The sequence below is a fragment of the Ursus maritimus genome, unplaced genomic scaffold, assembly GCF_017311325.1.
Source record: "Ursus maritimus isolate PB19 unplaced genomic scaffold, ASM1731132v1 scaffold_24, whole genome shotgun sequence".
In the NCBI taxonomy this organism is placed as follows: domain Eukaryota; kingdom Metazoa; phylum Chordata; class Mammalia; order Carnivora; family Ursidae; genus Ursus; species Ursus maritimus.
Genome location: NW_024424897.1, coordinates 1,974,526 through 2,002,123, shown reverse-complemented (window position 1 = coordinate 2,002,123; position 27,598 = coordinate 1,974,526). Strand labels below are relative to the sequence as shown.

The window sequence follows — 27,598 nt, the reverse complement described above, 5'->3', positions numbered from 1 at the left end:
CTTTAGTGTAAGAAAGGGAGGAGAAATGCTGTAATGGATCATCATCGTCTAGGTTAAACGCAGCTAAAAAGTATTTGTTCTAATACTTTCAACAGGGCACATATTTTAGCTGTTAATGAGAAAAGCAGAACTGCAGAGAAAGGAGCCCCTGCCGCAGGTGCATGAGGACGCGAAGCCAGGGGCAGGTGTGAGCTTGCTCGGCCGGCCCCGTGGCCTGGCACGTGGTGCCCCGGCTCTGCGGTGACGCCGCCTTATTCTTCTTCCTCAGGTGCTGCTGAGCCAGGTGCACCGGCTGAGAGCCCTGGATTTGCTGGGACGATTCCTGGACCTGGGCCCCTGGGCGGTGAGCCTGGTACGTGAGTCCGGCACGGACCTGGGGGAGGGCGGGGCCGACAAGACTCCCAGGTGCGGCCGAGGACGTGCCTCACAACCCAGGAGTGACCGCCACCGGCCGTCGAGGGGGACTGTGTGTGGGGTGGGTCGGCCGGCCAGCCCGCGGGGCCCTCGAGGAACACACGCCATGCAGCCTCCGTCCCTGCAGCGTGCCAGGGTTTGCTCTGCCCTCTGTTCCCGTCCGCCATGAGGCTTCACCTCTGCAGACAGAAAGTGTTGCCCCCTGCTCACCCCAGCCTGAGCCAAGAAGCGGGGTGCCCCTGAGTTGGCCGAGTGGCGGGCACACAGCCACGCGCCGACTTTACACTGGTGCTCAGCACTCTCGGGAAGCACCTTTCTGCTGACTCGTTCTGCAAAAGAGTGGAAACAGCCATCTAAAACAGAAAACACTGACGGAAGTAAGATCAAACAGTGGCCCATTTTCCAGCAACTACATCACCAGGAAAGGCGGTATCGATAGGGAACCTACAGGTGGTGGGAAGTTCGAGAGCCCTGCCCCAGCTGCAGTATGTGGACGGTCTTGGTTCTGTGGGCAAATCAACGCTTGGGAGTCAAAGTTCGAAAATTAACATTCATGAAACAGTTAGAAAGTTTACATGAACTGAGTGTTTTGTTATTAAAGGGTAACTTCATTTTTTAGGTGTAACAGCACGTGGTGGTTCTTTTATAAGAGACTGTATTTTTCAGATGTAAAGACTGTGTTTACACAGGAAAGTGTGTGGCCCGCACGATGTGCTGCAGGTGTTCCAGGAGGACACGTGGGCGGGCACGCCAGCGCCCTGCCGTCGGGTTCATGTCACTGAACCCAAGTGACCAGCACATGGGAGGGCAGCATATCATTGTCGCTCCATTTGTGTATATTCAAGTTTTTTCATTGTATAATGTCGACAGAGTGAGAATTGATCGTCCAAGGTTGAAGGAGGATAAGAAAGGCCTAAGAATTAGGAAGACTCGTTCACCCACCATTGGACGGTTCGCACTTGGGGGGTCTGGGCCGCAAATGACTTAGAGCGTGTCGATCACCGGGAGGGTCTCGTGTGACTCCCGAGCTGCGTGGGCTGCGCGTGTCCACTTGTGCGAATCCGTGTCACTCGGTCATCGTGGAAGGGCTCACAGTGTACCACGTACGCTCTTTAAGAAGACAGGGAAGCATGTAGTAATAACATTTTAGAGAGATTTTTATCTATACGGTAAACTTTCAAAAAGCGAATTTTGGCCTTTTAAAGAGCTAAGATTATGCTAATTGGAAATTTTGATAGTGTAACAGGTGTTAGACAGACGAGGTGTTGCAACAGGTATGGGTTGGGCCTTCCAGGAGGACCCACCTGCCCGAACCAGAGACAGGATGCTTGTTCCTCGAACCAGAGACAGGATGCTTGTCTCTCGTTAAACAGGCCTTTCAAAAGAAAAGGACACAGGCCCCGCCAGTGGCCTCTGGCCTGGGTCACACCCCTCCACCCATCGGGGAGGGGGACCCCTTGGCCATATCTCCGGAACTCCAACAAATTGGAGATAAGGACAGAGCACCTGTACTGAGATGACCGACTTGACTGGGCTCTGCCCAGCTGTCCTTGTGAGATAGCCACCTTCTGTCTCACCGCCCTGAGATCAGAGAGGCCCCCCCTCCGGAGTGATGCACCTCCAGAATCTGGGCCCCAGGGACACCCGCAGCTGCTCCCTGTCTTAACTAGCAAACTGGCCTATCCCAAGGCTCAAGTCCTTCTCTGAAGGTCGATCTGAAGGGTAGATGTGAAGGTTGGAGCCAACGGGGCAGGAGTGTTGTGATTTGAAGTGTGAGGATCACAATTAAGGGGCCCTCTGCTTTGCCGCCAAGAGCAAACAAGGCCGGCCGAGGGTGAGGCCAGGGGATCCCAGGTGGGAAGCCCTGTGTTCCTCACAAGATGAACTGTGGGCTCTAGACCAGGCAGGGCTGGAAAAACACTGCAGCGTCTCAGCGTGCAGAGATGAGCAGGTCCAGAGGAGGCCCCTCGGCTCACGTTCCCACACACGCTGAAGGCAGAGCCACGCGGTGTCCCGAGCCGTGCCGTCTGCCGCCTGTGCCGCTCGGCCGCCCGGGAGCTGGCGCGCTCACACTCTCTTCTCTCCGCAGGCCTTGTCTGTGGGCATTTTCCCCTACGTGCTGAAACTGCTCCAGAGCTCAGCCAGAGAGCTGCGGCCCCTGCTGGTGTTCATCTGGGCCAAGATCCTGGCCGTGGACAGTGTGAGTAGTCTGCGTCCTGCGCTCTGGCGCCAGATGGTCTCCTCGGGTTCGCCGGCCGGGCATGGGCAGCGGCTGTGGGGAGCGGCGGGCTCACGGAGGTGCCGAGTGCGGCTCGTTTACCTGCCTTGATACTGCGTCCTCTCGCCCCCCGCGACGACCCCGCATTTCTTGTCCTGCCTTCACCCAAGCCTCTGCCTTCGGTGCCATTCCCTTCCCCCCACCCCTTCTCCACGCACTGCTGGTCCCCACCTCCTTCCAGAATAAGGGAGGTGCCTCCCCCTGCGGCCCAGTCCTGGTCACCTGAGCTGCACGCTGCCTCCTCCCCATCCCCTCCAGTCCTCCAGTAGGATATGACCCCGACCACTTCCCTCTTGAAACTCGGCCCTGCCTTGCCTGGACCTCACCAGGCCCTCTGTGTCCAGCCTGTGCTTTTCCCTCCCCTGCCCTGACCTCAGGGACAGTTTCCTGCAGCTCTGCCCTCCAGGAGCCATCCCCCTCCCTGTCCTCATGCCTGCAGGGCTGCAGTCACGACTCTACCCCACGGAGGGCTGGGCCGGACCATACTGAAGGCTGTAGGGGACACAGAGGGCAGTGGTCCTGGACAGGCTCACGGCCAGTAGGTCTTCCCCACCTGCTGCAATCAGGAAGCCGCTGTGCCACGGGAGGCTGTGCCATGAAGGTGGGGGACCTGGGAACCCTTAGCTCGAGGGGCATCAATGGGTGTAGACGTGGGAGAGACAGTTTGCAGGAGGGACAGAGGGACAGGGAGGGCAGATGGCCCCACTGGGCTGAGGTGCTGGAGGCACGTACCAGGAGCCTTCGAAGTGGAAGGTGCCCCACTCCCTTCAGCCCCCGAGAGGAGCCATTGAAGACTCGGGAGCAAAGATCCAGCAGGATCCAAGCTGTGGTTTTTAAATGTCTGGCCTCTGTCTAGAGGAGATTGTAGGTCACCTGAGGAGGGGGCCGCTGGGCAGGGGGGCCAGGGTTGGGAGAGGGGCGGATGTGATGGGGTGATTGTTCCGGAGACCCCAGGTGAGGAGGACCCACGCCTGAGGGGTGGAGATGGGGAACCTCTTGTGCCCGGTGACCTTGCTGGCATGCCCTCCCCACCCCCCACCGCGGTAGGGAAATGGAGAGAGAAGAGCCACAAAAGGAGAGTGAAGGAAGGTTCCCGAGGCTGGAGGTCTGAGTCAGAACCCTGAGGGGGTTCCAGAGTGAAGGTGGGTGCTGGGCGGGGAGCAGAGACCCCCAGAAGAGGCCATGACACGGGGCAGTCAGCTTGAAAAGAACCGTAGATGTGGAGATGGGGAGGAAGTGCAGATGGCCAGATGGTCGCTTGCTTGAGGGGTTCAGTGGGCGGGGAGGGGAGTGGGCTCCTACCCTGCCAGCCCTCCTGCTGGTCACCAGAGCCAACCCAGCCAGCCCCCTCCCTGGCCACACCCGTTGGGCATTCGAGGTCTGGGCACGGCCAGGTGGCCTTCTCGGGCTCTCACTCTCGGTCCTGCATGCTGTTCTCTGTTCACGACACCTTCTGCTGTCCGGTGAACAAGGCCCTGCAGCTCCAGGCTGCCGTGGGACTGGGTCCTCTCTCACCTGGGTGCTGCGGCCACCCACACACCCCGAGGCAGCCAGAGCTTTGCTGTGAGGCCCAAGCCTTGGGTGACGGCTGCACGAGGATGCGTGTGTCGCGGGCGTGCCCAGCAAACGTGTCACCTCATAGGCACTTCCGGGTGGTGGCGGTCCCCTGTCACGCTGCATTCGGTTATTGCTGATGTAAAGGAGCCTGTTTTCGTGTATCGATCTCGAGTGGCAGCCGTTGAATCTTGCAGTTCTGGCCGTGGATGGTAGGTTCTCTTGGCCTTTCTGCACACTCAGTCATACTGCTGCAGACAAGGCCAGCAAGGTGGCTCTGTCCGCATGCGTCGGGACGTTTCCTGGTCTAGGGGTACCAGCCAGGACTCACGCACGCTGTTGATCCGACGTGGTGATCCGCGCACCTTGGGTGTGCTTGGGCGCCACGGCCTTCTTGGTGCTATGAGCGCCCTCCCTCCCCGTCGGTGCCTCCCAGGCTAATCTTGACCTCCGTTCAGCCCTGATGCTTCTTGGGCTCGGTGTCCTGCACACAGCTGTGTCCACAGAATGTTCCGTTGCTTGTCAGCTTCACGATGATGTTCAGAACATTGTATGTTCTGACAAAATATTTACCTTTCTTTCCATTGAACTAACTTCAGATAAGCGATGACCTCTTTGAAAGATTGACCAAAACACTAGATTTAAGAGTTAAAAAACTGAGTCTGAGTCCTGCTGCCCTCGTTGACTTGGGCAAGCTTTCACTTCCCGTCGCCTGCCCCTCTGTAAAATTGTTGCCGCCGTGCTTCCAGCAGTGTGGGACCAAGATGAGAGGCATGACCTGGAAAGCTGTCCTGGAAATTCTAGAATGAAAGGAATGAAAGTGTAAGTCTCGCATCTGCCCGGCTGGTATCGGATACACGGAAGCCTGTTCTTGCTGATCCGAAAGCTTGTCGTTGTGGGTGAGGAGGCTGTGCCTTTTGGTCGTTTCTGTTTTGCCCTTCACGTTTCGCCAAAGAGCCAACTATGTGAACAGAGGGCTCTTCCAGAGAGTTACTCGGAAACTTTCTCTCTGCCAGTGCCTTGTCTTCTGTACGGCACCTTTGGAAACGTATCGATACTGTTACTCAGTTCCTGGGTGCATGGAAGGCCCAGCTCAGACCAAAGCCCATCGAAAGAGAGGGGCAGAAGAGGGTGCCACCCGAGCCCGCCTCCCCGCCACTGGGCCACGAGCGCTGCCGGAGTGCGGGAAAGTCACCATGTTGTTGTCCTTACCAGATATTTAGGACCTTTCGTACCTGGAACCAGACTGTTTATTTTTAGTCCTAGGAGTATCTATTCTTACTTCAGTGTTTGTTCTGTATGTGAAAAGCCCTTCTGAGCTGCACCTCTCTGCCGTGTTCTCTTGGGATCTAAGTGGTCATCGTACTTTTGCATAAGGAATCCGCTAGAAACCGCCTCCCGGGCCCATCCGTCTCCAGGGGCCTGCTCGTCTCTGGTGCCCGGATGCGAGCGCTCAGCCGCGAGCACACCTGCTGCCGCTCCCTCGCGCCCCGGCTGTACGAACATGTCAGGGCCGTGCATTTTCTGTTTGCACGGTGCTGATGAATTGCACGTTTCATAATGCTTGCGGAGCTGCTCCTGCAGCCGCCGGAAATGCCCTCGCCTGCAGTGGTCTTGTCGACGCCTGCAGGCGCCAGGGACCTGTCAGCGAGCTCGTTTCTTAACCAGCTTGTTGCCCCGATTTATTTAAAGGCAGTCATCCCACTGAGAGACATTTTGACATATTTCTGGTTGAGACTGAGGGCCGTCTACCTCACCCTTCCTTTTCATGATCACTCAGGTAGTTTTCCAGAAACTAAAGTTCCGTGTGCTTTTGGGGAGTTGTTCCCCTCCCTTCTTGACATCTGGCTGGACGTCATGCTGGGTCGCTGCCGGCCTCTGTGGCTCTTGTGCTGTGTGCAGAGCCCCCTGAGTCGTTGGCATGGCCACCAGGGGGGTCAGAGTGCACGGTGTTTCCACACAGAATGCCCACGCTTAGGATCAAAGCCTGCGCAGAGCACAGACTGAGGTCTGCGGTGCGCCGGGCCCCGCCTCGCCCTCGGGGCACGTCCCGGGGGTTGAGGGTGGGGTGGCCCACTCAGGCTGGGCCCCAGCTGAGGGGCAAGCCCAGGGCCCCCCCTTAAGTCACAGGCATGTGTTGAGTACACACTGTGCCATCCTGAGAGGGGTCCCTGAAGGACTCAGGGAGAGTCAAGAATCACTTTGGCCTTAAGGAAGGCAGGATGTATCTGGGAAGAAGGAGGGAGAGGGATTCCAGGAAGAGAAACAGGGTTGGACAGGTCTGTGCCGTTTGACCGAGGGTAGTGCACACTGTGGGGACACTGATGGGACAGAAGGCACAACGAGGAGGCCCTTCCTGTTGTCCCCAAGGAGTCTGGCCCCAGAAGGCTCTCTTTCCAGATCACCTGTGTGCCACGTTACCTTGCACCTGCTGCTCCCAAGCAGAAAGGACCAGACATGTGCCGAAGTGGGAGGACTGACCCACAACAAGGAGAAGACGCCCACCGGAACCCACTGTGGCGCCTCATGGTGTTACAAGTAGCCGACAAGGACATGGAAATGGTTGCTAGAAGTCTGCTCTGCATAAAAAGTTCTGCTGAGACACAGAAGGCGTCAAGGGGCCCACTGAACGTACTGCAAAGGTCAGCCCCAGCGTGACCTGGAAAACATGCTGGATGGGATCGACAGCCCACTAAACATCGCAGAAGAAAGTTAGCAACCACAGCGGCCCAAACGCAGCACCGCGAGGACAGAGAATTTTTACAAAACTAAGGGGCATCATTGAGCCGTGGGACAGCTGCCAGTGACGTAACGTAAGTGCGTTCAGAGCCCCTGCAGGGCCCAGCAGGAAAAATATTTGAAGAAATGGTGGCTAAGAAATGTCCAAATGTTCCAGTTTGATGGAAACAACAAACCCACAGACCCGGGAAGCACTGTGAACCCCACGTACAAGGAACATGAAGAAAACCACCCCAAGTCATAATCTAATTGCTTAACAACAGGATAAATTTAAGAACTCGGAAGCAGCCAATAAAGGAGAACAAAGGAGCGAAGAGAAGGAAGACGGTGGGTTACGGGCCAGGAACGATGCCAGGAGGGGACGGTGGGCTGGCGCCCTAACATCCCCAAAGAGAAGCCGCCGGCCTGGCCTACTGTGCCCGGTGAGAGTGTCTCTAAAAGCGGGGGCAGAGTAAGGACTTTGTAAGGCGTGCAACACTGAAGGGACGCGCCACCCGTAATCGCTGTGCACTGTGGGGTCTGCAACGTGTGTGGTCACAGTAGCAAAACGGGTGGGGAAGAAATTAGAGAAATGCTCTTGTCAGCTTCTGAGGCTTCATGTGAAGTGCTGCCACCGGAGGAGAGCGTGAGGAGGAGGAGTGCGCGCGCCTTCGCGCCATCACGGTTTTACTTATACGGGTACGTAGACGGCCAGCTAGCCAGCACAAGCCAGAACCTGACGTCGTAAGTATGTACAAGTAACACAGAGGAAAGAAGGTAAGAGACTAGATGGGACAGATAGAAACACAGCTGATGGGCGTGCATGTCACCATATCCGCATCACAGTGTAACTCGTCTAATGACCCAGGTACAAGCAGAGATGGTCAGACTGGCCTAAAAAGCAAGAACAAACCGTGTGCCGCCTGCGAGACGTGCACGTCCAATATCAAGACACAACTGGGGTAAAAGCAGAAGACGTTCCATGTTCCCACTGAGCGAAGACGGCCGGGATGCCCGTGTTGATACCAAAGCAGGTTTGGGAGCAGAGAGCATCGCAGGGGGTAAAGAACGTCATCACACACAGTGCTCACGGACCCCACGCACCAAGAGCAGGACCGTCCTAAGTACTGATCCACGTAATGGCAGCGTCTCTGAACACAGGAAAGGAAACCCAGCGGGGCTGCCGGGAGGAGTAGAGGACCCACCGTCGTACTCGGAGAAGTCAAGGCTCCTTTCTCAGTAAACAGCACAGCAGGCAGGAGGGAAGGAGTGAGGAGGGAGCCCGTGGCCCCAAGACCAAAGCTGACTGTGCAGAACGCCCCACGTGGCGGTGGCCGAACACACACCCTCTCCGGGCGCCAGGAGCATGGACCGCAGCGTGGCTGTGGAACAGATCTCCTCGAAGTTAGGTGAGTGAAATCCTACGGCGTGTCCTGCAGCCACAGTGGAGTCAAACAGTCAACAATGGGTAATAGGAAAACTTCCAAACACTCAGAGACTAAGCAGCACACTTTCAAATAAATCATTTTAAATGATTAAATTCTAAAATAAAATTTTAATATGTAATGTAAGTATAAAATATATAGAATATTTAATATTGAAAAATATAGGTGTTATATAAATAAATTATATAAGTAATATAAATATTTATGTAAGATAATATGTGTAGGTTTAAATATTTATAAAATACACAAATGGGACTTCAAACTAAAAACTTCTGCATAGCAAAAGAAACAGTTCACTAAATAAAAAGGCAACCTGTGAAATGGGAGAAAATACTTTCAAACCATCTGTCTGACGGGGTTAATATCCAAAATATATAAGGAACGCATACGACTTAATTGCAAAAACCCAAACAATCCAATTTGAAATGGGCAGAAGACCTGAATAGACATTTTTCCAAAGAAGACATCCAGATGGCCAACAGGCACATGAACAGATGCCCAGCATCACTCGTCACCAGGGACATGCACATCAAAACCCAGTGAGACACCACCTCACACCGGTCCGGTTGGCCACCATCAGAAAGACAGGAGTTAGCGAGTTGGCAAGGAGGTGGAGAAAAGGGGACAAGACAAGCACTGTTGGTGGGAGCGTGACCTGGGGCAGCCACCGTGGAAGACAGTGTGGAGCTTCCTCAGAAAACTCAGACTGGAACCGCTGATCAACCCAGCATTCGCACTGCTGGGCATTGAAGCAGAGGAAATGCAATCCTCCCTCGACAAGAGACTTGCACCCCCATGTTCACGGCAGCGTCATTCAGGGTGGCCAAGCATGGAAGCAACTGGAGTGTCCATCAACAGGTGATGGATAAAGAAAGTACACACACTGGAATACTACTCAGCCCTAAAAATGAAGAGAATCCTGCCGTTTGTGACCAGATGGTTGAACCTGGAGGGCACCGTGGTAAGTGACGTAAGCCAGACAGAGAAAGACAAATACCGCCTGACCTCATTCATTTGTGGAATCTAAAACAGTCCAACTGACAGAGCCAGAGAGGGAGACCGTGGTTTCCGGGGCCGCAGGTGGCGGAAATGGGGAGACGTGGGCAGAAGAGTATAGACTTGCAGGTCTCTGTCGGTCCGGGGAGCTGACGTACAGCGTGCCGACTGTAGTAACAGTACTGAGTTGTGCACTCGAAAGATGCCGAGGGTAGGTCTTTAGTGTTCTTATCGCACCAAAAAACAAAGAACTTGATTGTGGTGATCATTTCACAGCATGGGTGTGTATCACACTATTATATTGAATATACAAAAATCGTGTGTATTTGCTTGTCCATTATCAATCAAAGCTAGAAAGAATATTTATGTGCCTATAATGCAACATATAATTTATACTGATATACTTTATTACAATTTGTTACATGAACATTTATATGAAAAAATTAAATCAGTGAAATAAAATTTGTTTAGTAAATATTTTTCAGAAGGGCCTGAAGGGAAATACAAAATACCTTGAATGGAAGGGAACTGAGAACAGCATATCAGGATTTGTGGGGCACAGCTGAGCAGCGTGAGAGGGAAACTTACAGTTCTATGTGTAGGTGTTGGTGAAGAGGGAAGGTTTTAAATTATTGGGCTCAGCTTCAACCTTGAGCTGTTGGTAAAAGAAAAGCAGATTAAACCCAAAAGAAGTAAAAGAAAAGAAATAAAAATCACAGTGGCGATCAATGCAAAAGAAAGCAGAAAAGCAGAGAAAATCTGTCCCACCAAAAGCTGGTTCTTAGAGCAGGTCAATAAAATGAGTAACGCCGCCACCCAGGTCCAGGCTTCCTTTCCTCTGGTTACACACCCCGTGCGATTGCTGGGCCGGAGGGCCGCTCTGCTTTTAATATTTTGAGGTACCTCCATCCTGTTCCCTGAGTGGCTGCACAGAAAGAGAAACAAACACCACTTCCCAAATCAGGAATGAGAGGTGGCATCCCGGAAGGTTCTAGAGACATTAAAGGAACAGGAAGTGACTATTATGAACGTCTCAGTGCCGGGACATTCAAGTACATTCTTGAATGACAAGAGCTTCTCACTTAGGAAGTGAGTCTGTTAAGGAAATTGGACCTGTCGTTTCAAACTTTCCTGCAGAGAAGCTCCAGGTCAGGTGGCTTCACTGGTGGGTTCTGGCACTTCGCTGAGGAAATGGCTGGCAGAGAAGCACCGTCCCGTGTCGTCGTGTGAGACCAGCAGTGAGTATCCCGATGCCACATCCAGACAGCGTCCCTCGTGAGGACCGACGCAGACATTCCAAACGCAACTTCAGTAAATCAAATTCAGCCACATCTAGGAAGGCTGATAACTCATGACCTAGCGGGACTTATTTCAGGAATGTAAGGCAGTTGAACGACTGGAAAACTCACTGTAATTTACCTTATTAACAACAGTTAAACCCATGTTCTCGTTCTCAGAGATGACACAAAGAAAGCATGTGACACAACCTGAAACCTGTTTCAGACTTTTTTCAAATGCTCTCAGCAAACCAGTCGCGGAGGGGCACTTCCTCAGCATGACGAGCAGCGTCTGCAGAAACTGCTGCAGCCAGCATCACACGTGCGAGTCTGAACGCTAAGATCAGGAGCAGGACGAGGTGCCACCCTCGTCACCTCTCTCCGGCGGTACTGGAAGCCGCACACAGTACAAGAGAAATAAAGGCGTCCAGGTTGGAAAGGAAAAAGCATAACTGTCTTTCTTTTCAATCAACATGATTCTCTTTGTAGAAACCTGGTTGAATCTATTAAAAACAAAAAAACAGAAAAAACGAAACCCACAAACCTAGTACCACTAATGAGTGAAGTTAGTAAAGTTGCAGGTTACAAGGTCAACACACAAAACTCTATTTTATTTATGTTTATTATTAATCAACCTTGAAAAGTTGAAATTAAAATAAAAAACATTTACAACGGTATCAAAAATATGAAATACTTAGGGATGAATCCCAGGAAAAGAGACACAAGATTTGTATACTTAAAGCCACTAACCACTGACGAGAGAAATTACAGAAAATCTGGATAAACAGAGATCCCGTCATCACGGGTCCTGACTCTGAAATCCACAAGGCAATGCAAAGGACCTAGAATAGCCAAAACAACTTTCTTTAAAAAAAAGAAAGGAAGGAAGGAAGAACAAAGGTAAAGGACTAGTGCCACCTGATTTCAAGACTTACCTACGTCTATAGTAGGACCGAAAGCAGCATCAAAATGGATGGATAAACCCATGGAACCCAGTGAGCGGTCAGGAGGTAGACCCGCACATACAGGGTCAACTGAGTTTCAACAAAGGTGCAGACCACTCAGATCTTTTCACCCCGCGGTGCTGGGAGGGTTGGACATCCATATGCAAAAAAGTGAGCTGCAGTCTGCACCTGGTACCACATTAAAAATTAGCTCAAAATGGGAAAATATTTGCAAATCATTTATCTGATAAAAACTCATAGTGAAATCATAGAACTCTCAGAACTCAATATGAGAACAAACACACAGACCAAAAAATGCGCCAAGGGTTTGAACAGACACTTCGCTAAGGAAGTAGCTTGCCGTCAAAGAAGCACCAGAAAAAAATGCCGCACATTGTTCTGCAAATGGCAGGTGAAACCAGTGAGACGCCAGCACACCGCGGTTCGAGTGTCCGAAACGAGAAGACCGTCCTGTGTGGGCACAGCTTCAGAGGAACGCGGCTATGTTCCACATGTCCATGAAAAATCGTACACAGTGTTTACAGCAGCTTTATCTGTGGTAGCTGAACGCTGGGAACAGCCCAAGTGACCGTCCACTTGTGAGTGAGCGCGTCAGCAGTGATCTGTCCCCGCTGCGAAACATTGCTCTGCGGGAAGAAAGACTACACCAGCCCCGAGATGGTTATGCTGAGTGAAAGAAACCAGGAAAAGGAGCGTGTATACTGTACGACTCCATTTACATAAAGTTCTAGAAAGTGCAGACTATAGTCACAGAAAGCAGGTTAGTTGCTGCCTGGGGAGGGGGGATTCCCAAGCGTCAAGGAAACTTGAGGGCAGAGCTCCCGTGGTTGACTGTAACGTGGCTTCACGGGCGTGCACGTATATCCACAGTTACCAAAACCTGTGCTTGTAAATGTGCACAGTTGTCGAATATCGCTTTGACCTCAGTAGAGCTGATAAGAATTTCAAATTGTAGAACAGTCTGGGGACAACTGTACTGTCCTTCTAGATTTTCAACCCAAGAAAGACAACAGAATGTGGGGAGACTATTCCAGATGAAGACTCACGATGCACGACAGTGAGTGCTGGTCTGGATCCCAGACCCCAGACCAAGAGCTGCAAAGGACCCTGTTGGGACAGTTGGGAGAAATTTGAATATGGACTGAATATCGGGTGACAGTGCGGTATCAAAGCTCCATTTCTTGAGAGCGATCGTGGTTTTGTGGTTATGTAAGAGAATGTCCCTTTTCTTAGGAAAGTCTCCAGGCGAAGCGTCATGCCATCTGCAACTGTCCGGAAGTGCAGACAAGCACAGGGGCGGGAGAGGGAGAGCGCACACGCTGCAGAATGCTCATTTAAATTGTCCTCCAGGCTGTGGGCTGGGGTCCCACGTCAAGAGTGCGATCGCGGCAGGATGGGAAAGTGCGTAGAATGTGCCCGAACCTGCGGGAGGGTGCCGGTAGCTCTAGTCAGTCCCTCAGACCCCCCTTATCCTTTGTCACTTAAAGATTCCTGTAAGCTAGGTTGCCGCTAACTGGGGTTTCTTCACACACACCGTTACTATGCAGTTCAAGTTACAGTTAATACAGGTTATTTACAGAGTCGCCAGGGGGTCGAGGGCACAATGTCCGTGAATTTGGAACGTTCTGCGCCATACTTAGGAAGTCAGTCCACATTTGGGGGTACGGGGGCTTCAGTATGTGTGATGCTGTTGTGAGGCCCGGAGAGAACGCACTGTGAGCGGAAGCGGGTCAGAGAGGAGCGGGGTCTTCTTTCTGCCCCCCGAGCCTGTGCGAGTTCCCCTGCCCTGTCCCAGCACTCATGCTGATTTCTCTGCACAGTAATCCCGTCTCCGCGCCTCGGCTCTGACGCCACCAGCCTCTCTGCCTGCACCTGCGCCCCCCCTTCCCACCGCCCCCTCCAGGCTCACACACAAAACTCAATTGACAGAATGAGCGGGTTTAGCTTTCTCATCCATCCTGTGATGACTCGCGTCACCGGGATCCGAGTGTGACCAGGACGGCCAGAGAGTTTGCAGTCCCGAACCTGCTGTCTTGACGGCCCGGTGCCCGTGAGGGGCTGGCCCGCTCGGGACCAGGGCAGACGTCACTCCTATGCTAGCAGCTTGTCTGTCTCTGTCTCTGAATGCCTTGTTACTACGGGTTTTGTCTTAAGAAACTGCTTTTGAGAACAGGTTATATTTATAGAAAACCAAAGATAGTAAGGAAAGCCCCCGCAGAGCCCACACCCACTTCCCCTGTTGTTAGCATCTTAAGGAATCCGTGTTGACACACTGTCATTATTGGCCAAAGTCCACACTCTGTTCAGCTTTCTTTGGTTCTCCTCTCTGTCGGGTCCTCATGTCTCCCCAGGCAACTCTGGGCTGAGCTGTCACTCACGTCCCTGATTTGGGGGACAGCAGTTCTGGGGACGGTTTCTGGGGCCGTCCCTCTGTCAGGATATGTCTGATGTTGGGTGATGGGTTCAGGGAGGAAGACCGCAGAGCTGAAGGGCCTTCTTGTCACCTCACGGCAGGGATCCCTGCTCTCAAGGTTGATTCATCACCGAGTATGGGACCCCAACCACCTGCCTGCCTGGGGTGTGTTTGCCGGTATCTCCAGGTGTTACCCCGTCCTCCGCTTCCATCCCGTTCCTCTGGAATGAAGGTCACTGTGGTTCACTGGGATTTGTGTTACATGACCTGCTTTGTGTCCCAGGTCAACCACGATTCCTTTATTCACTTTCATTAATTTTTTTTTAAATCTGAGTATCATTCTTCTTCTCTCCCTCATTACTGGCTTAGGCTTATTTGATAAGGTTTGGTGTTGGAGTTTTTTTTTGTTTTTGCATTCCCAGGATTCTGTGTACCTCTCTCTCTCGGTTTCCCTGCTGCACCCGCCACCTGCCCTGCAACTCGCCCCCCTGCAGGCAGGCGAGCCCGTGGCTTTGCTGTCACAGCAGGTGCTCGGGCAGCGAAGGCCGGGTCCACAGGAAAGCCCCAGCCCCATGTGTGGCTTGCTGTCGGTGCTTGATGAATGTTACCTGTCCTTCCTGCCTGCTCATTTTGGTATCAATAATCGAATTGCTTCGGTGGTCCACTTAATTTCCAAGCTATAGGTTATAAAGTGCAGAAAAGAAATCTCGGCATCAGGGAGCACATGTTTGCACGTCTCACGGAGAAGCTGTAGTCAGCAAGGAGGTGCTGTCTAAGTGGATTCGAGGTGCTGTTTTTATTGTCCTGCAGAATGGTCTCTTCCTTGCCATCATCCTGGTTAATGAGGCATCTGCATTTCAGAGGCCCTCAGAGTGGGCTTTGCTCTGGGGGAGATCCAGGGCCACCCTCGAGGAGCCAGAGAGCAGATCCCCCACCCTCACGTCACAGGAGCCAGGGCTGCCCCTTCCAGCACTGGCTGAGGTCCTGGAGGCCATCTGCCCAGGACAAGGCCCTGTCGTGAGTCTGTCTGTCTGTCCTGGCAGGAGGGAGACCGTTGTTTTCAGGTGGCTCTGGATTTCCAGGAGTGAAATGAAAAGCAGAAGGAGGAAGCAGGGGGCTGTCACTGCTGCTCCCCATCAGGCCGTCAGGCCCCTGCGGGCAGACAGGACTGGGTGCGGGTGGGGAGGTGACAGATCACCCTGTTGCAGCATGAATGGGCTCAGTGACTCAGGCTGCAGGGGACTTCCTGGTGAGAGGACATGAAGCGTCAGCCCGATGCCAAGGGCAATTGAGAGAGGCTGTTTTTCTGGGTAATGACTCAGGGGCCCGTGATTCATTGTTAGGCTGGGCTGAATTGCTGGCTCTACAGAGCTGATCAGAGCGAGGATGAGGACAGGGATGCTGGGCACCCCGAGAGCACAGCGAGCAGGACTCCAGTCTCATGTGTTTCAGGAAAAGGGCAACCACAGTTTTGCTGTGTGGAGCCTGAAGTCAAGGCTGAGTTAGTGCAACTTGCAGGAAGCACCAGCGTAGACACCGGTGCCACCCGGGACCTGAGTGGCACCTGGCAGTGACCTGGGCTCCAGGGTCTGGGTGGAAGCCCGCAGGGCACGGCAGGGAGAGGCTGGGCCTCGGCATCCTGGCTAGGCTGCTCGTTGCCTCCTCCCTTCACAGGTGGCTGGATGGACTCGTCCACACTGGAAGCAGTTACAGGGTGTGATCAGCATCCATGATTAGGAGTCATAATGCTTCTCTGTGCACACATCGGCTTTTTTATTCATTCAGCAAACACTTAGTGGGCCTCTGATAGGAACCAGGCTGTGCTACATTCGGGGGCCATAAAGAGTACTCATACAGGGTCCTTGGCCTCAGAGAGCTGAGAGCGTAGCAAAGCAGGGGTGAGTGTAAAGAGCTAACCCAGAGGCAGTGATTCGGGAACTCTTGTTGCTGCTTTTGTTAAGAATAACGTAGGCTTCCAAGTAAGGCAGACCACACGCACGGAACGCTGTGTGCTGGTTATAAACGCTATTTCTGTGTACAAGATCTGACCATATATTAGGCCACAAAAGAAACTTGAAGAATTTCCAAAAAGTAGAAATACTACAGACGTTGTGCATAGTAGGACCAGAGGTGAATAACAGTATCAGAAAACGAAGTGGGCCTTCCAACTAGAAAAAAAAATTTTTTTTAAACAATTGCCTTCGATCTTGGGTCAAAGGAAAAATACAAAACAAAGTTGTAGTTTCCAAAAGTACAGATAATGAAAATACTGCACCTCCGACCCATGGAATATAGCTAAAGCCACATTCAGAGAAGCCTTGGCAACCTTCACTCCCTGCGTCCCCCGACAGAGAAGCAGAGTGGGTAAGCCACCAGCTAGGACGGCACTGGAACCCAGGAGCTCCAGGCATGCAGAGAAAGGCTGCTCGATAAAGATCCAAGAAGGACTTTCTCCAAGTTCGCAAGCAAAAATACAAAAATTCAACAGTAAATAAAAAGCCGTTTCACTGGGGAAGAATCAGCTCACCTGATGGAGAGGACAAAGCTTGGTCAGGACTGGGACCAGTGAGGAAGAGCTACAGGAAGGAGGACACGTTGTTCGTGAGATTATTTTGCACTTCTCTGAAAATGCAACGATAACTTGAATATAGCAAACTTGTATTTCCAGAAAATACAACTTATCAAATGGACTCCAGAAGAAGTAGAAGGCTCAGACACACCTGTTTCCCTAGAAGGAACAGGGAAGGGCGTTTGGCAGAACCCACCGCACCCGGCGCTCCCGGGGCAGAAAGCTCCAGCAGCGTCTAACCCTCCAGAGCAGTGAAATGAAGGCAAACGTCACCGTTCTGTTTATGGGACAACTATAACATTGATGGGAGAACCTAAAAAGCACAACCGTGTGAATGTCCTTAATGCCACCAAGCCATATGCTTTACATAACGATAAAATGGTAAATTTTATGTTTTATATACATCACCACACACAAAATGGGAAAAGGTCACACAAAAAGGCAAACCGCATTGCATCCATACTGTGTTTGGAAATAACCCAGCAGAACATGGAAGGGACAGCAGCGCGCTGCCGAACGGGCTTCTCCTGGGGTGGGGGTTGGTTCCACATCAGCCCCCAAGAAGCCGAGCCGTCACGGTGATGACATTGCTCAGTAGAAGAAGGCCGACGTCGATCTTCTCGTGAGGGGAGAAAACTGCACAATACGATCGCGTCATCAGCTGCTCCTCTAACATTTAAGCCCAGAAGCCAGCGTCGGACTTAGTGGGGAGACACTGAGAGCAACAAGCGAGAATGGGAAGCCACAGTCACTCTCCGCTAACAGACAGAGCCCAAAAGTAAAGGCACAGAAACTAGAAGAGTAGGAGCAAACCACTACGGTTGGCACTCGATGCCCCTGGAAGTGCCAGGGCAGTCAGTGCCAGGCTGCTAATGAGAGATGTTAGAGGAAGGGGGACTCACGATAAACGAACAGAAATCACAGGAACAACCAGTGAAGATACGTGCACCCCATGGACAAGAGAGCCCTAAATCTGGGCATAGACCTGACCTGAGACGTGAAAACACTCTGAGAAGAAGACTGTAAAGCAGCGCGAAGAACACAGAAATCCACCAGAACAAATAAAAACGTACGCTGTTTATTTACAGAAGGACTTGTCGTCAGCAGTATGTCAGTGTTCCCTAAATTAATTTAAACTTTAATACTTTAATACAATCCCAATAAAACTACCAGCAGGCTCTTTTTTCCCTCCCTCTTTTCTAGAAATAGACTGACATGCTCTATGCTTCCTATGGAGAAATAAATAGAAATCGCCAGGGAGACTCTGAATAGGAACGAAAATGGCGAGGAACTAACCTGCCAGATATCAGAACTTACAACAAAGCCTCAGGAATAAAAAGCGTTGTGGGGCTGGATCACGGACAGACAGGCTGACAAACGGGCACAGCAGAGACGGGCCTCGGAGTACACAGGGTGTTGTGCAGTGTCGAGTCAGCAGCTCATATCCGCTCAGTAAGCATGACGGGCTCCTGAATTTCTGGTGTTAGGGTAGCTAGCTGTCCAACTGTGCATCCCAAACACCGGAATTGACTTTATTTTTTATTTTTTTAAAAATTGTATTTATTTGACAGAGCGAGAAAGAGAGAGAGCACAAGCAGGGGGAGCAGCAGAGGGAGAGGGAGAGGCAGGCTCTCCGTTGAGCAAGGAGCCCAACGCGGGGTTCAGTCCCAGGACCCTGGGATCATGACCTGAGCCGAAGGCGGACGCTTCACCGACTGAGCCACCCAGGTGTCCCCAGAATTGACTTTTAAAAAATTATTTAAATATAAAGAATGAAACCATAAAAGCACTAAAAGAAAACCCAGGTAAATTCTGTTTTAACCTTAGAGTGATGAAAGCCTTTTTAACCATGACTTAAAGTCTAGATATCTTTGAAAATTAATAGATCTGGTTGCAGAGCAATAAAACATTGGCATGGGGGGAAAATACATGAACAAAGTCTGAAAGAATGGGGGGTGGTATTTAAAATTCCTCTCCCAGGTGGAAGACCAGCTTTCATGATATGTGAAGAGCTCCAAGAACTCAAAAACAACACTGACAATCCAGCAGGGAAATGGTCAGAAGATGGGAATGATCTAGCAGTTCCCAGAAAGAGAAATACAAATGGCCCTTATTTACGCGTAGGGGAGGTGCTCAGTCCTTTCCGTGCTAAGGGATGTGCACAGTAGGACGGCGCCGAATATGGGTTTTCACCTCTCAGATGGGAGAGCGCTCAGCTGTCTTACCACAGGCTGTGTGGCTAGGGCGCAAAGTGTCTAGACTGCAAATGCATTTGTCCTGTGATGGGGCCGTGTCACTTGCGGGAACTTACAGCTTTCCCTGCGTGGGTCTGAACAAGCCACGCTCTCCTCCTGACGGGCTGCTGCGCGTTTGCCGTGAAGAGAGGACGCTCTCCGCGTGGCAGGGTCGCCTCACATAGAGCGAGTGGTCCTCTCATTTACGAAAAGGATGGCTCAGTCTCTGTGTTCCTGTTTCTTAGGTTTGCATAAAGAAACATCAGGAGAATCAGTAAGAAACTAACAAAGCACTTACAGTAGTGGTGGAGGGGGGCTTTAACTTGCATTTTATTTAACATTTATTTTCCTTTTATATCCCGATGTCACTTTTCCACGTTCAGGTGTAATCGTGCCGCCTCGGCAGCCCTGCAGGGACAGAGGCGAGAAGCCGCCTTCCCCATCGGTGCCTTTCTGTAGCATTTCGATCCTTGAACTTTTAAATATACTTACTAGTTTTGGAACGCGTACGAAAAAGTAGATTGAACGCATAAAAGCATCCGTACGTGCCAGTGATTTTCCCATTGATCCCGGTTATTCACAACATCCGTGGTGTGTTTTCATTCCGAAGCTTACTTTTGACACGAGAGCGTCTGATGCGAGAATGTTTTTTTAATGTTCATTTATTGTTTTAAGTCATCTCTACGCCCAACGTGGGGCTCGAACTCACCACCCCGAGATTAAGGGTTGCGACCTTCTCCGACTGCACTGTCCAGGCGCTGTGAATATTTTAAGTATCTTCTGCACTTGGTGGGTGGGAAGTCCATCACGCCAGGACCTGAGGCGTGTGGAGGAAAGTGGACGTGCCCAGTGAACTTGCTGCGGAATTTGTGAGGGGCCGTGAGCTCTTGTGACCATTAAGCGGAAATCCTGCCCTGGTCTCGTTTTCTCAGGCACTGCTGGTTTTGACCTCACACTGTTGCTAAAACTGGGTGCGTGCACATCTCGACACCATCCTGCCATCTCCGCTGGCACCCATCACTCTGGGAACAGCCACCCCGCAGCCCACTCAGGGTCTCCTTTTCTCTCATTGAGATCTGAACTCTGGGAATCACACGACGGGAAACATGACTCTCCCACTGTGTGAGTTTCTCCGAGTTCACAGTAGGTCACGAGCGGCCGTGCTCACTGGTACTCAGGACTGTCCCACCAACGTCCCAGCCCCCCCGTAACAGACTGTCGTCGCGTGGAGGAGAAGGAAGTGTGTTCTGCCAGGTTCTGCCATGGGCCTGGCCTCGTGAACTGAGCCTCGCAGAAACCATCCCTCCTGCTCTCTGCTCTGTCCTGGTATCTGTCTGCACACTGCGTCTTCGGTCGGTGCCACAGTGAAATCTGTGCTCCCTTCCCCCTCTGCACTTCACTTCCTCACCTCCCTGTCCCTCGTTTTAAAAGCACAATTCCCTGAAGTTCCGAGAGACAAGAACCAGAGCCGTAGCAGGGAATTAGAAGCACGTCAGAGCTGGTTTTAACATGTGGTGGGACAGGGGCCTATTTAGGAAAGACCATTTTGTATTCATGCCCTTGCCTTTCCTCCGGCCCTAATCTGTCATACCTGCAGCTAGTTGTGGGGGACGCAGCTGTCGCCGAGGCTTCTTGGCTGCCAGAGCCCCCGACGCCCCGCGGAAGGCGCTCCCCGGAGCTCGTGGGAAGTGTGTGTCTGTGCACTGCATTTCTGTGCCTCTGTAGTTCCCTTCCTTCTGATGCGGCACTTGGCCAGGGTACGCGTGTCCCAGGTCCCTGCCTGCGGTGTGGACAGAGGGCAGGGATGGGACAGCCGAGCTGGTGAAAATCTGAGCAAGCTCTAAGCCAGTTGGTAAGCGACTCCGGCTGAGGCTGGAAGGGCAGGCAGGCCCGCAGAGACGGCGCTCGTGCGGCCCCTCCTGGCACGACCTCCTCATCAGAGCGGGCTCTGCACCGAAGGCACTCTGACGCACACGCCTTGGTTCGGAGTGAGTCGGGTGGAAGTAGCGGCCCCGTGCTACTATGATGAGGCGTGCTGCAGGAGCTTCGCTGGGACGCGTGGGCCTCGATCTGACTTGTCGAACCTCTGGTTTAAATAAAGAAAGGGGCCTTTGTTCTCGGAATCGGGCACCAGGCTGCTGTTCCCAGGGGCGCTGGCACTGCTCTCTCCCGGTCCCCTCTGGACGTCGTCTCTACCGAGAGGACATCATGTTGATGCCTTCTTAGATCTTCTGTCACCGCCTTCGTTCAGAGCAGGGCGTCCCCGCGGGATTACTTGGAAACTCGCACTTGATTGGCTTCCTGGCTCTGCGGGAATCAGCCTCCTGACCTGAGTCCCGGGCGCCCATGCTTCCTGACCCGCACCCCACCCTGCTTAGCTCCCACTTACACGGCCGGGTCGGTGGCGCCCTGTCGGTTTACTGGTGCGAGGCAGAAACACCTGATTATCAGCCCCCGAGAAGCAGACGGTGTGGAGGAGGCGCGGGGCCGGGGGGGGGGGGCTCTGTCTGCAGAGCTGGGGGGGCTGCACGTGGGAGACAGCCCCACGCCCGTGGAGGGGGAGCACGCGGCCCTTCTCCCTTTGTTGTCAGAAGCTTACTTCTTCTTTAATGGCCTTTGTCCTCTGGAGGGAGCAGTTGAAATTCATCATCTCTTTGGACGTGTTACCCCAGATGCCACTAATCAGTTTTTCTGGATGTCAGTCCAGGAGCCCGTGTAACACTGAACCCACGTTCCAAGGGTCCCTCCCTCCAGAATAAGAGCATCTCGGATGCGTGTGTCACTCTCAGATGCTCTTGGATGTGCTGCGTGCTTACCTTCGACCCCACAAGTCGAGCAGAGTCTAAACTGGGGTCCCAACAGCTAGCGAGAGGGACAGGCTGGTATGAGACCCACCTGCTTGTTTCCAGTTCTGCCTTTTCCTCTCCTCCGCGCAAACAGAAACCGTTCTCTCGGCGCTGTGCCCCTGAACCCTGAGTGTCCAAGGCATCATCCTCTGAGCCCCTCGAAGTACCAGCACTTGCAAAATGCCTCCAAACCTGCCAGCCTGGTGTGACATCAGGGCTTCTGGTAACATGGCCACCGCCTCCGAGCCAGGCTCCCTTCTCCAGGATTCCGACTCCTCAGTCCCGAGCACCTGTTTCCTGTGTCCTCCAGGGCCCCGTCCTCCATGGCCCAGAGCACCCTCTTCCCCCTCTGTGTTGCTGGGTTCCCACCCAATGCGAGTGTGGCTTCCAATCTAGAAGGTCAGCTTGGATCACACTCCGCTATTGGGAGTGCGTACGTGCACCCTTCCTCCTGACGGCTCTGCTCGAGTCTCAGAGGAACCTCAAACGCATCGGCCCCCAAATAGAACTCCTCCTCCTCGGAGGGCCTGTGACTGGCTCCCCACCTCTTCAGTGATCTTGCCAGGTAGTTGGGCCTCCCACCACCTCCTGCTTCCGATCCTGCCAGTACAGTCTTCCTCGCCTCTCGGGGTCATCCCCATCCCCTCTGCCCTTGCTGCACCTGCCACCCCCCTCCAGTCCGGCTCACCCTCCACTGCAGTCCCGCAGACCCACTGCCTCGACCGTCCCAGGTTCCAGCGCCTGCAGGCCTCCTCAGGGCCTCCACACAGCATCTGAAGCCCCGTGCCACCTGCATCCCGCATCCCACAGCATAGGCTCACCTTCACCTCCATCCCAAGTCTGCAGAAGATCCCAGCTGTCCCTCAGTGTAGGCGCCCCCCTCCTTTCCCTGAGCCCCCACGTGCCCGGGGTCTCCCTGCTGTGCCATCATGCACACACAGTTGTCTCTTCCAGAGACTGTGGGCACGGCGTGGGTCATGTCTGTGTCCAGGGCCGAGCCGTGTGCTGAGCTCACGAACCCACAGCCATGCAGGTGCGTGCTGGTATAGCGTGGCCTGGAGAGTCGGGAAGAGCCGCACACCTGACCGTTCACTTATACGCCCCACCTCAGGGCTCTTCCTTTGGGGTAAGGAGTTGGGCCTCTACTCCAGGAAGCACCTGTTGAAACATGTGGCACAAACGGTCCACAACGACTGTACTCACACAGATTATCCTTTTCCAGGGTTTTGTAAGTCTAAGCAAAACCCTAAGGAAAGCTTCGGCAGGGACTGGAGTCTGCAGAAACCAGGGAGGGTTGCGTGTTGGGTGCCTCCCCCTTGGAGGGCGGGAGGAAGGGAATGTTGAAGGGAGGGTGTGGGCGCGGGCCACAGAGGTGGAGGGGGCCTTCAGGGGGGCCGGTCCCACGGCCCGGACCCCCTCCCAGTGGGTGCCAGGAGGTGTTCGGGGAACGTCTTCGAGCTGCCGCACTGCTGAGCGTGCGTGAGGTGCCGCCCCTGTCCCGCAGCCAAGGACGGTGTGTCTGCATTGTAGCTGTTCTTCCAAACGAGCCCTGGACTTGAGGAAATCCTGAAGGCGTGAAGCAGTCACTGCACGTCCATTATTCGCACATCCCAGGAAGCGAGGAGCCCCTCCGGGTACCTGCACTCACGGTTTCTCCCTGTCTCTTTCTCTCCCCAGTCGTGCCAAGCTGACCTGGTGAAGGACAACGGTCACAAATACTTCCTGTCGGTCTTGGCAGACCCTTACATGCCAGTAAGACGACCCTCACTTCTCCTTGGACCGTCTCGAGATCTGTGTCATTTGTCTCTGCTCGTGTGTCACGCTCTGGGGTTCCTGTGGCGAGGGGCTCCCTGCGGGTGGGGGGCCACGTCGGGGTGTGGGCAGGCGATGTGCCTTTGCTTAGGGGCACCTGACTGCAGAGCTGCTTCCTCTCTGCCTCTGAGCTGGTGGGTTCCCTTGTTTACATTCGTCTGTTTTTTTGGCGTGTCTTTGCAGGAGAGTGGAATCCACTCTCTCTCACATCCTGGCAACAGAATTAGATTAATGAGTACTTGCACGTCTATGATATGACAGCTCACATGCCTAGTGAAGGTTCTGGAACAGGACAAGTTGCTGATGTGCCTTATGAATCAGGAAGGAAGGGAACGAGGGCAAGAAAGAAGAGAGTGAATGTTTAAGTTTCAAATTATTTTGTTTTATTAAAGCGCTTCCACAATAGTCATCTAGGGGCAGCACTTACAGCGGCTCCTACAAATGTGTTGTAATTACTCCCTAGATCCCCTCCCTGCAGTTCTTAGCATGGCAGAGAGAACAAAACAGATGTCCTGAGTCGCTCCTGGATATGACTGAGTTTTGCCAGCATATTTAAAGTGTCAGAGCTCATTTTCACAGTCTTGGTGTTAATGCTGATTACCACAGAAAATCCAGAAGACATTAAAAACAGGATTGTTACATAAAAGGCGAATAGTGCCCGCGGGTTTGACGTAAGTGTGATAATGGAGCGTCGTCCTAGGCACGAAAGTTGGCACTCCACAAGACTGCACATAGCTGCTTCCCTGCTTTTCGGGTGAGCGAGAATACGGTCAACCGAATGGAAAAGGACCCTGCGTGGTGATCATGGCTGAGCGGTGAGCCGAGCCGGCACGGGTGGGCCCCACTTCGGCTGCAGACACATTGACGTTTTGAGCCCATAGTGAAATTCGAAAGAGAAGATTGCCAGATGCCAAAAACTGAAGCAAGGAGTCCAAGGAGAGCCACGGTGGGAAGGGAGCACCAACCCTGGGGTCCCCTGCCCAGCAGACCCGTGTCTGCACCCAGGATGGGGCCTGAGCGGCAGCAGCTCAGGAACAGACCCCTACTGATAGCCGGGAGGCTACGAGGCCTGCCCCAGCCCAGCCGTGGGAAGGGCTCAGAAACGCCGCTCCCAGGTGTCCACGTCCGGGCTGAGACAGCAGCCCGATCTTCAGGGGCCGGGAAGCAAAGGCAGAACTTTCCACCGGCACTTGCACAGCCCAGAGCCTGAGACCCTCAGCCCAGGCGAGCGAGCCAGCAGGGAGGAGAGCGGCAGAGCCGGCAAACGGGAGGTCAGCCCCGAGAACTGGAAGTAACAGAGCTCTCTGAAAAAGACTATACAACCGTATGTGTAAGTGTGTGTGAGACGAGTGAGGGAAACAATTTAGTTATGTCCAGAAATACACCATTGTGTTGTTTCCTCAGAAGTACTTTTGTCCCTGTTAGAAGAAAATGATCTATTCTTTCCTTTTTACTCATCCTCAAAAATGACCAACTAGTGGGGCGCCTGGGGGGCTCAGTCAGTGGAGTGTCTGCCTTCAGCTCGGGTCGTGATCCCAGGTCCTGGGATCGAGCCCCATGTGGGGCTCTCTGCTCAGCGGGGAGTCTGCTTCTCCCGACCCTTTGCCTCTCCCCCTGCTTGTGCTCTCCCTCTCTTGCTGTCTCTCTGTCAAATAAATAAAATCTTAAAAAAAAATGACCAACTAGATTCTCTTGGTAAGTAGGCAGATTCGAGGGGAGATCCTCTAGCGGACGACGCAGTCACTGCCGCTCAAAGCTCCGTGGACGGAGTGACCACAGACCAGCACCGTGAGAGAGAATTCGCGGAGAAGTCACACGGAACGGAGCCAACAGAAGGCATGAAGGAGGCCCAGAGGCCTGTGAGGAGGGGTCCCAGTGCTCCCAGCCCGAGGCCAGAGTGCGCCGTCAGGGCACTGGGGAGAAGCAGGACGCGAGCACGCCCACAGCTGAGAATTTTCCCCGTATGAAGAAAGGAATGAGTTTTCAGTTTTAAAAAGCACAGTGAATCTTGTAAAGGCTAAATAAAAACAGATCCAGACAGAGACTCATCCTGATGGAAGTAGAACATCTCAGAGCAAAAGGGAAAATCTTAAAAGTAACCAGAACAGAAGAGGGCCTTTGCACAGAAGCGGATGGCTTCCGCGGATGATGGACGCTGGGGCTAGAGGAAACGGACTGTCACCCCGGGACCCTCCGCCACCTCACGTGCCATTCAGGACACGTAGTCAGAGACTCCAAGCCCACCACATTCGGACCCCCAGGGCTGACGCTTACGAAGACCACGCTTCACGCGGGAATCGAACCCACGGGGACGCTGGCAGCAGCACAAGACTGCGTCAGCAAACGTGTCGGTTGTGGGAACAGACAACAGCTGTCATGACCCTGAAGGGTTAAGGCTGGAAGAGGAAGGCCGGGATCGGCACCGCAGTGGCCTTGACAATTCTGAGGGTGAGAGCGAGAAGGACCGATTTCAGACTCCGCTCAAGGTGCACATTAAACACATTGGGCCCCGTGAAACCATCGAAATAGGCTGGCTGGTCCCCCTGGCAGGAGGGCCACAGAGGAAGGGGCAGGATGGAGACGACCCACGCGATGGAAGACCGGGAAGGAGAAGGCCGGGAACTGAGTTAGGATGCAGGGTTCCCGTGTCTCCCGCCAGCGCACTCAGGGAGAGCAGCGTGCTTCCACAGGCTTGAACAAGGGTGAGGGGTGAGCGGTCGGACGTGTCCCGGCCTGTGGCATCCGCACCTCAGGGAACCTGAGCTCAGAGGCTGGCTGGAAGCCTGAAGCCGCCGGAGCCTCTTCACAGGGCTTTTCTTGTCTGTAGACTCCAGTCGAAAGGCAGCAGAGCTGACCGCGCACCAGGCTCAGCACAAAGGCTCAGAAAGGGTAGCTCTGCTGTGCTCGGGGAAGGGTGGGCCTCCACCGTGGGGAGAGAGCAAAACCAGGCCGACTTCTGTCTTCCAGGCTGAGCACCGGACCATGACGGCTTTCATCCTCGCCGTGATTGTCAACAGCTACAACACCGGACAGGTGAGTGTCATGGCCACCCCCCCCCCAGGGCCTCCTGGGCACTGCAGGGGCCTGGCCCAGCTGCCCCGTTCCATCTGAATGTCTGTGAGACAGTCTCCCTCGGAAGGGGGCACCGTGGAGGGGGCGGGGGCTTTTGTGTAGCCCGCTGTTGGCAGGGTAAGTTGAGGTCGGTGGGATCCGGAATAAGGAAAACTGAACGTAAGTTGCAGTGTGGAGTATCCCCGAGCCACGAGGCTGTGATCCCTGCCGGGGGTGACCTCCGGGTGTTGTCTGCCCTCTCGCAGGAAGCCTGCCTCCAGGGAAACTTGATCGCCATCTGCCTGGAGCAGCTCAACGATCCCCACCCCCTGCTGCGCCAGTGGGTGGCCATCTGCCTGGGACGCATCTGGCAGAACTTTGACTCGGCCAGGTGGTGTGGCGTGAGGGACAGCGCACACGAGAAACTGTGCAGCCTCCTCTCTGACCCCATCCCTGAGGTGAGCCCGCCACCGCCAGTGTGTCCAGGCCAGCTGAGGCCAGGGTGCCAGCCAGCCAGCCCAGGCGCCACGTGCAGAGGAAGGGTGACCTGGAGAGGGCCGGAGACCATGCCGCACAGCCTGGCTCCCGGGTCCCTCACTCCCTGGTGGCTCACTCCGTGCCCGGTTTGCTGCGTTGCTGCTTCTCCAGCCCCTGCTGCCCTGTCAGGGCAAGTGGTACCGTGCAGGGGTTGGACCCCAGCCGCCCACTCTGGCCTGACCGCGACCCGGCCCATCTTGCAGGTGCGCTGTGCAGCGGTCTTCGCCCTTGGCACGTTTGTGGGCAACTCTGCAGAGAGGACCGACCACTCGACCACCATCGACCACAACGTGGCCATGATGCTGGCCCAACTGATCAATGACGGGAGCCCCGTGGTCCGCAAGGTGTGTGGCCCCAGGTCTGCAGGCAGCCGCCGAGTGCCTCGCGGCCGGTCTCCCGCGGCGCCCGGGGGTCTGAGCCAGCGACCCTGACCGCAGCCGCGAGCCCTCATCTCCCACTGGCGCGCACCCTTTAGAGAGCAGACCTTTA

At 53.8% G+C, this 27,598-nt stretch overlaps 1 protein-coding gene across 4 annotated transcripts in view; it reads left to right on the top strand.

The window, feature by feature from the left end:
- Positions 1 to 27,598, top strand: part of RPTOR (regulatory associated protein of MTOR complex 1) — a 338,061-nt gene that overhangs the window by 247,037 nt on the left and 63,426 nt on the right. For all 4 annotated transcript variants that reach the window (XM_040640059.1, XM_040640061.1, XM_040640057.1 and 1 more), the window contains exons 12-17: positions 269 to 352; positions 2,504 to 2,614; positions 23,387 to 23,461; positions 26,489 to 26,554; positions 26,839 to 27,030; positions 27,313 to 27,453. In XM_040640059.1, coding sequence (XP_040495993.1) covers positions 269 to 352; positions 2,504 to 2,614; positions 23,387 to 23,461; positions 26,489 to 26,554; positions 26,839 to 27,030; positions 27,313 to 27,453 — 669 coding nt within the window. The remainder of the gene's footprint in view (positions 1 to 268; positions 353 to 2,503; positions 2,615 to 23,386; positions 23,462 to 26,488; positions 26,555 to 26,838; positions 27,031 to 27,312; positions 27,454 to 27,598) is intronic.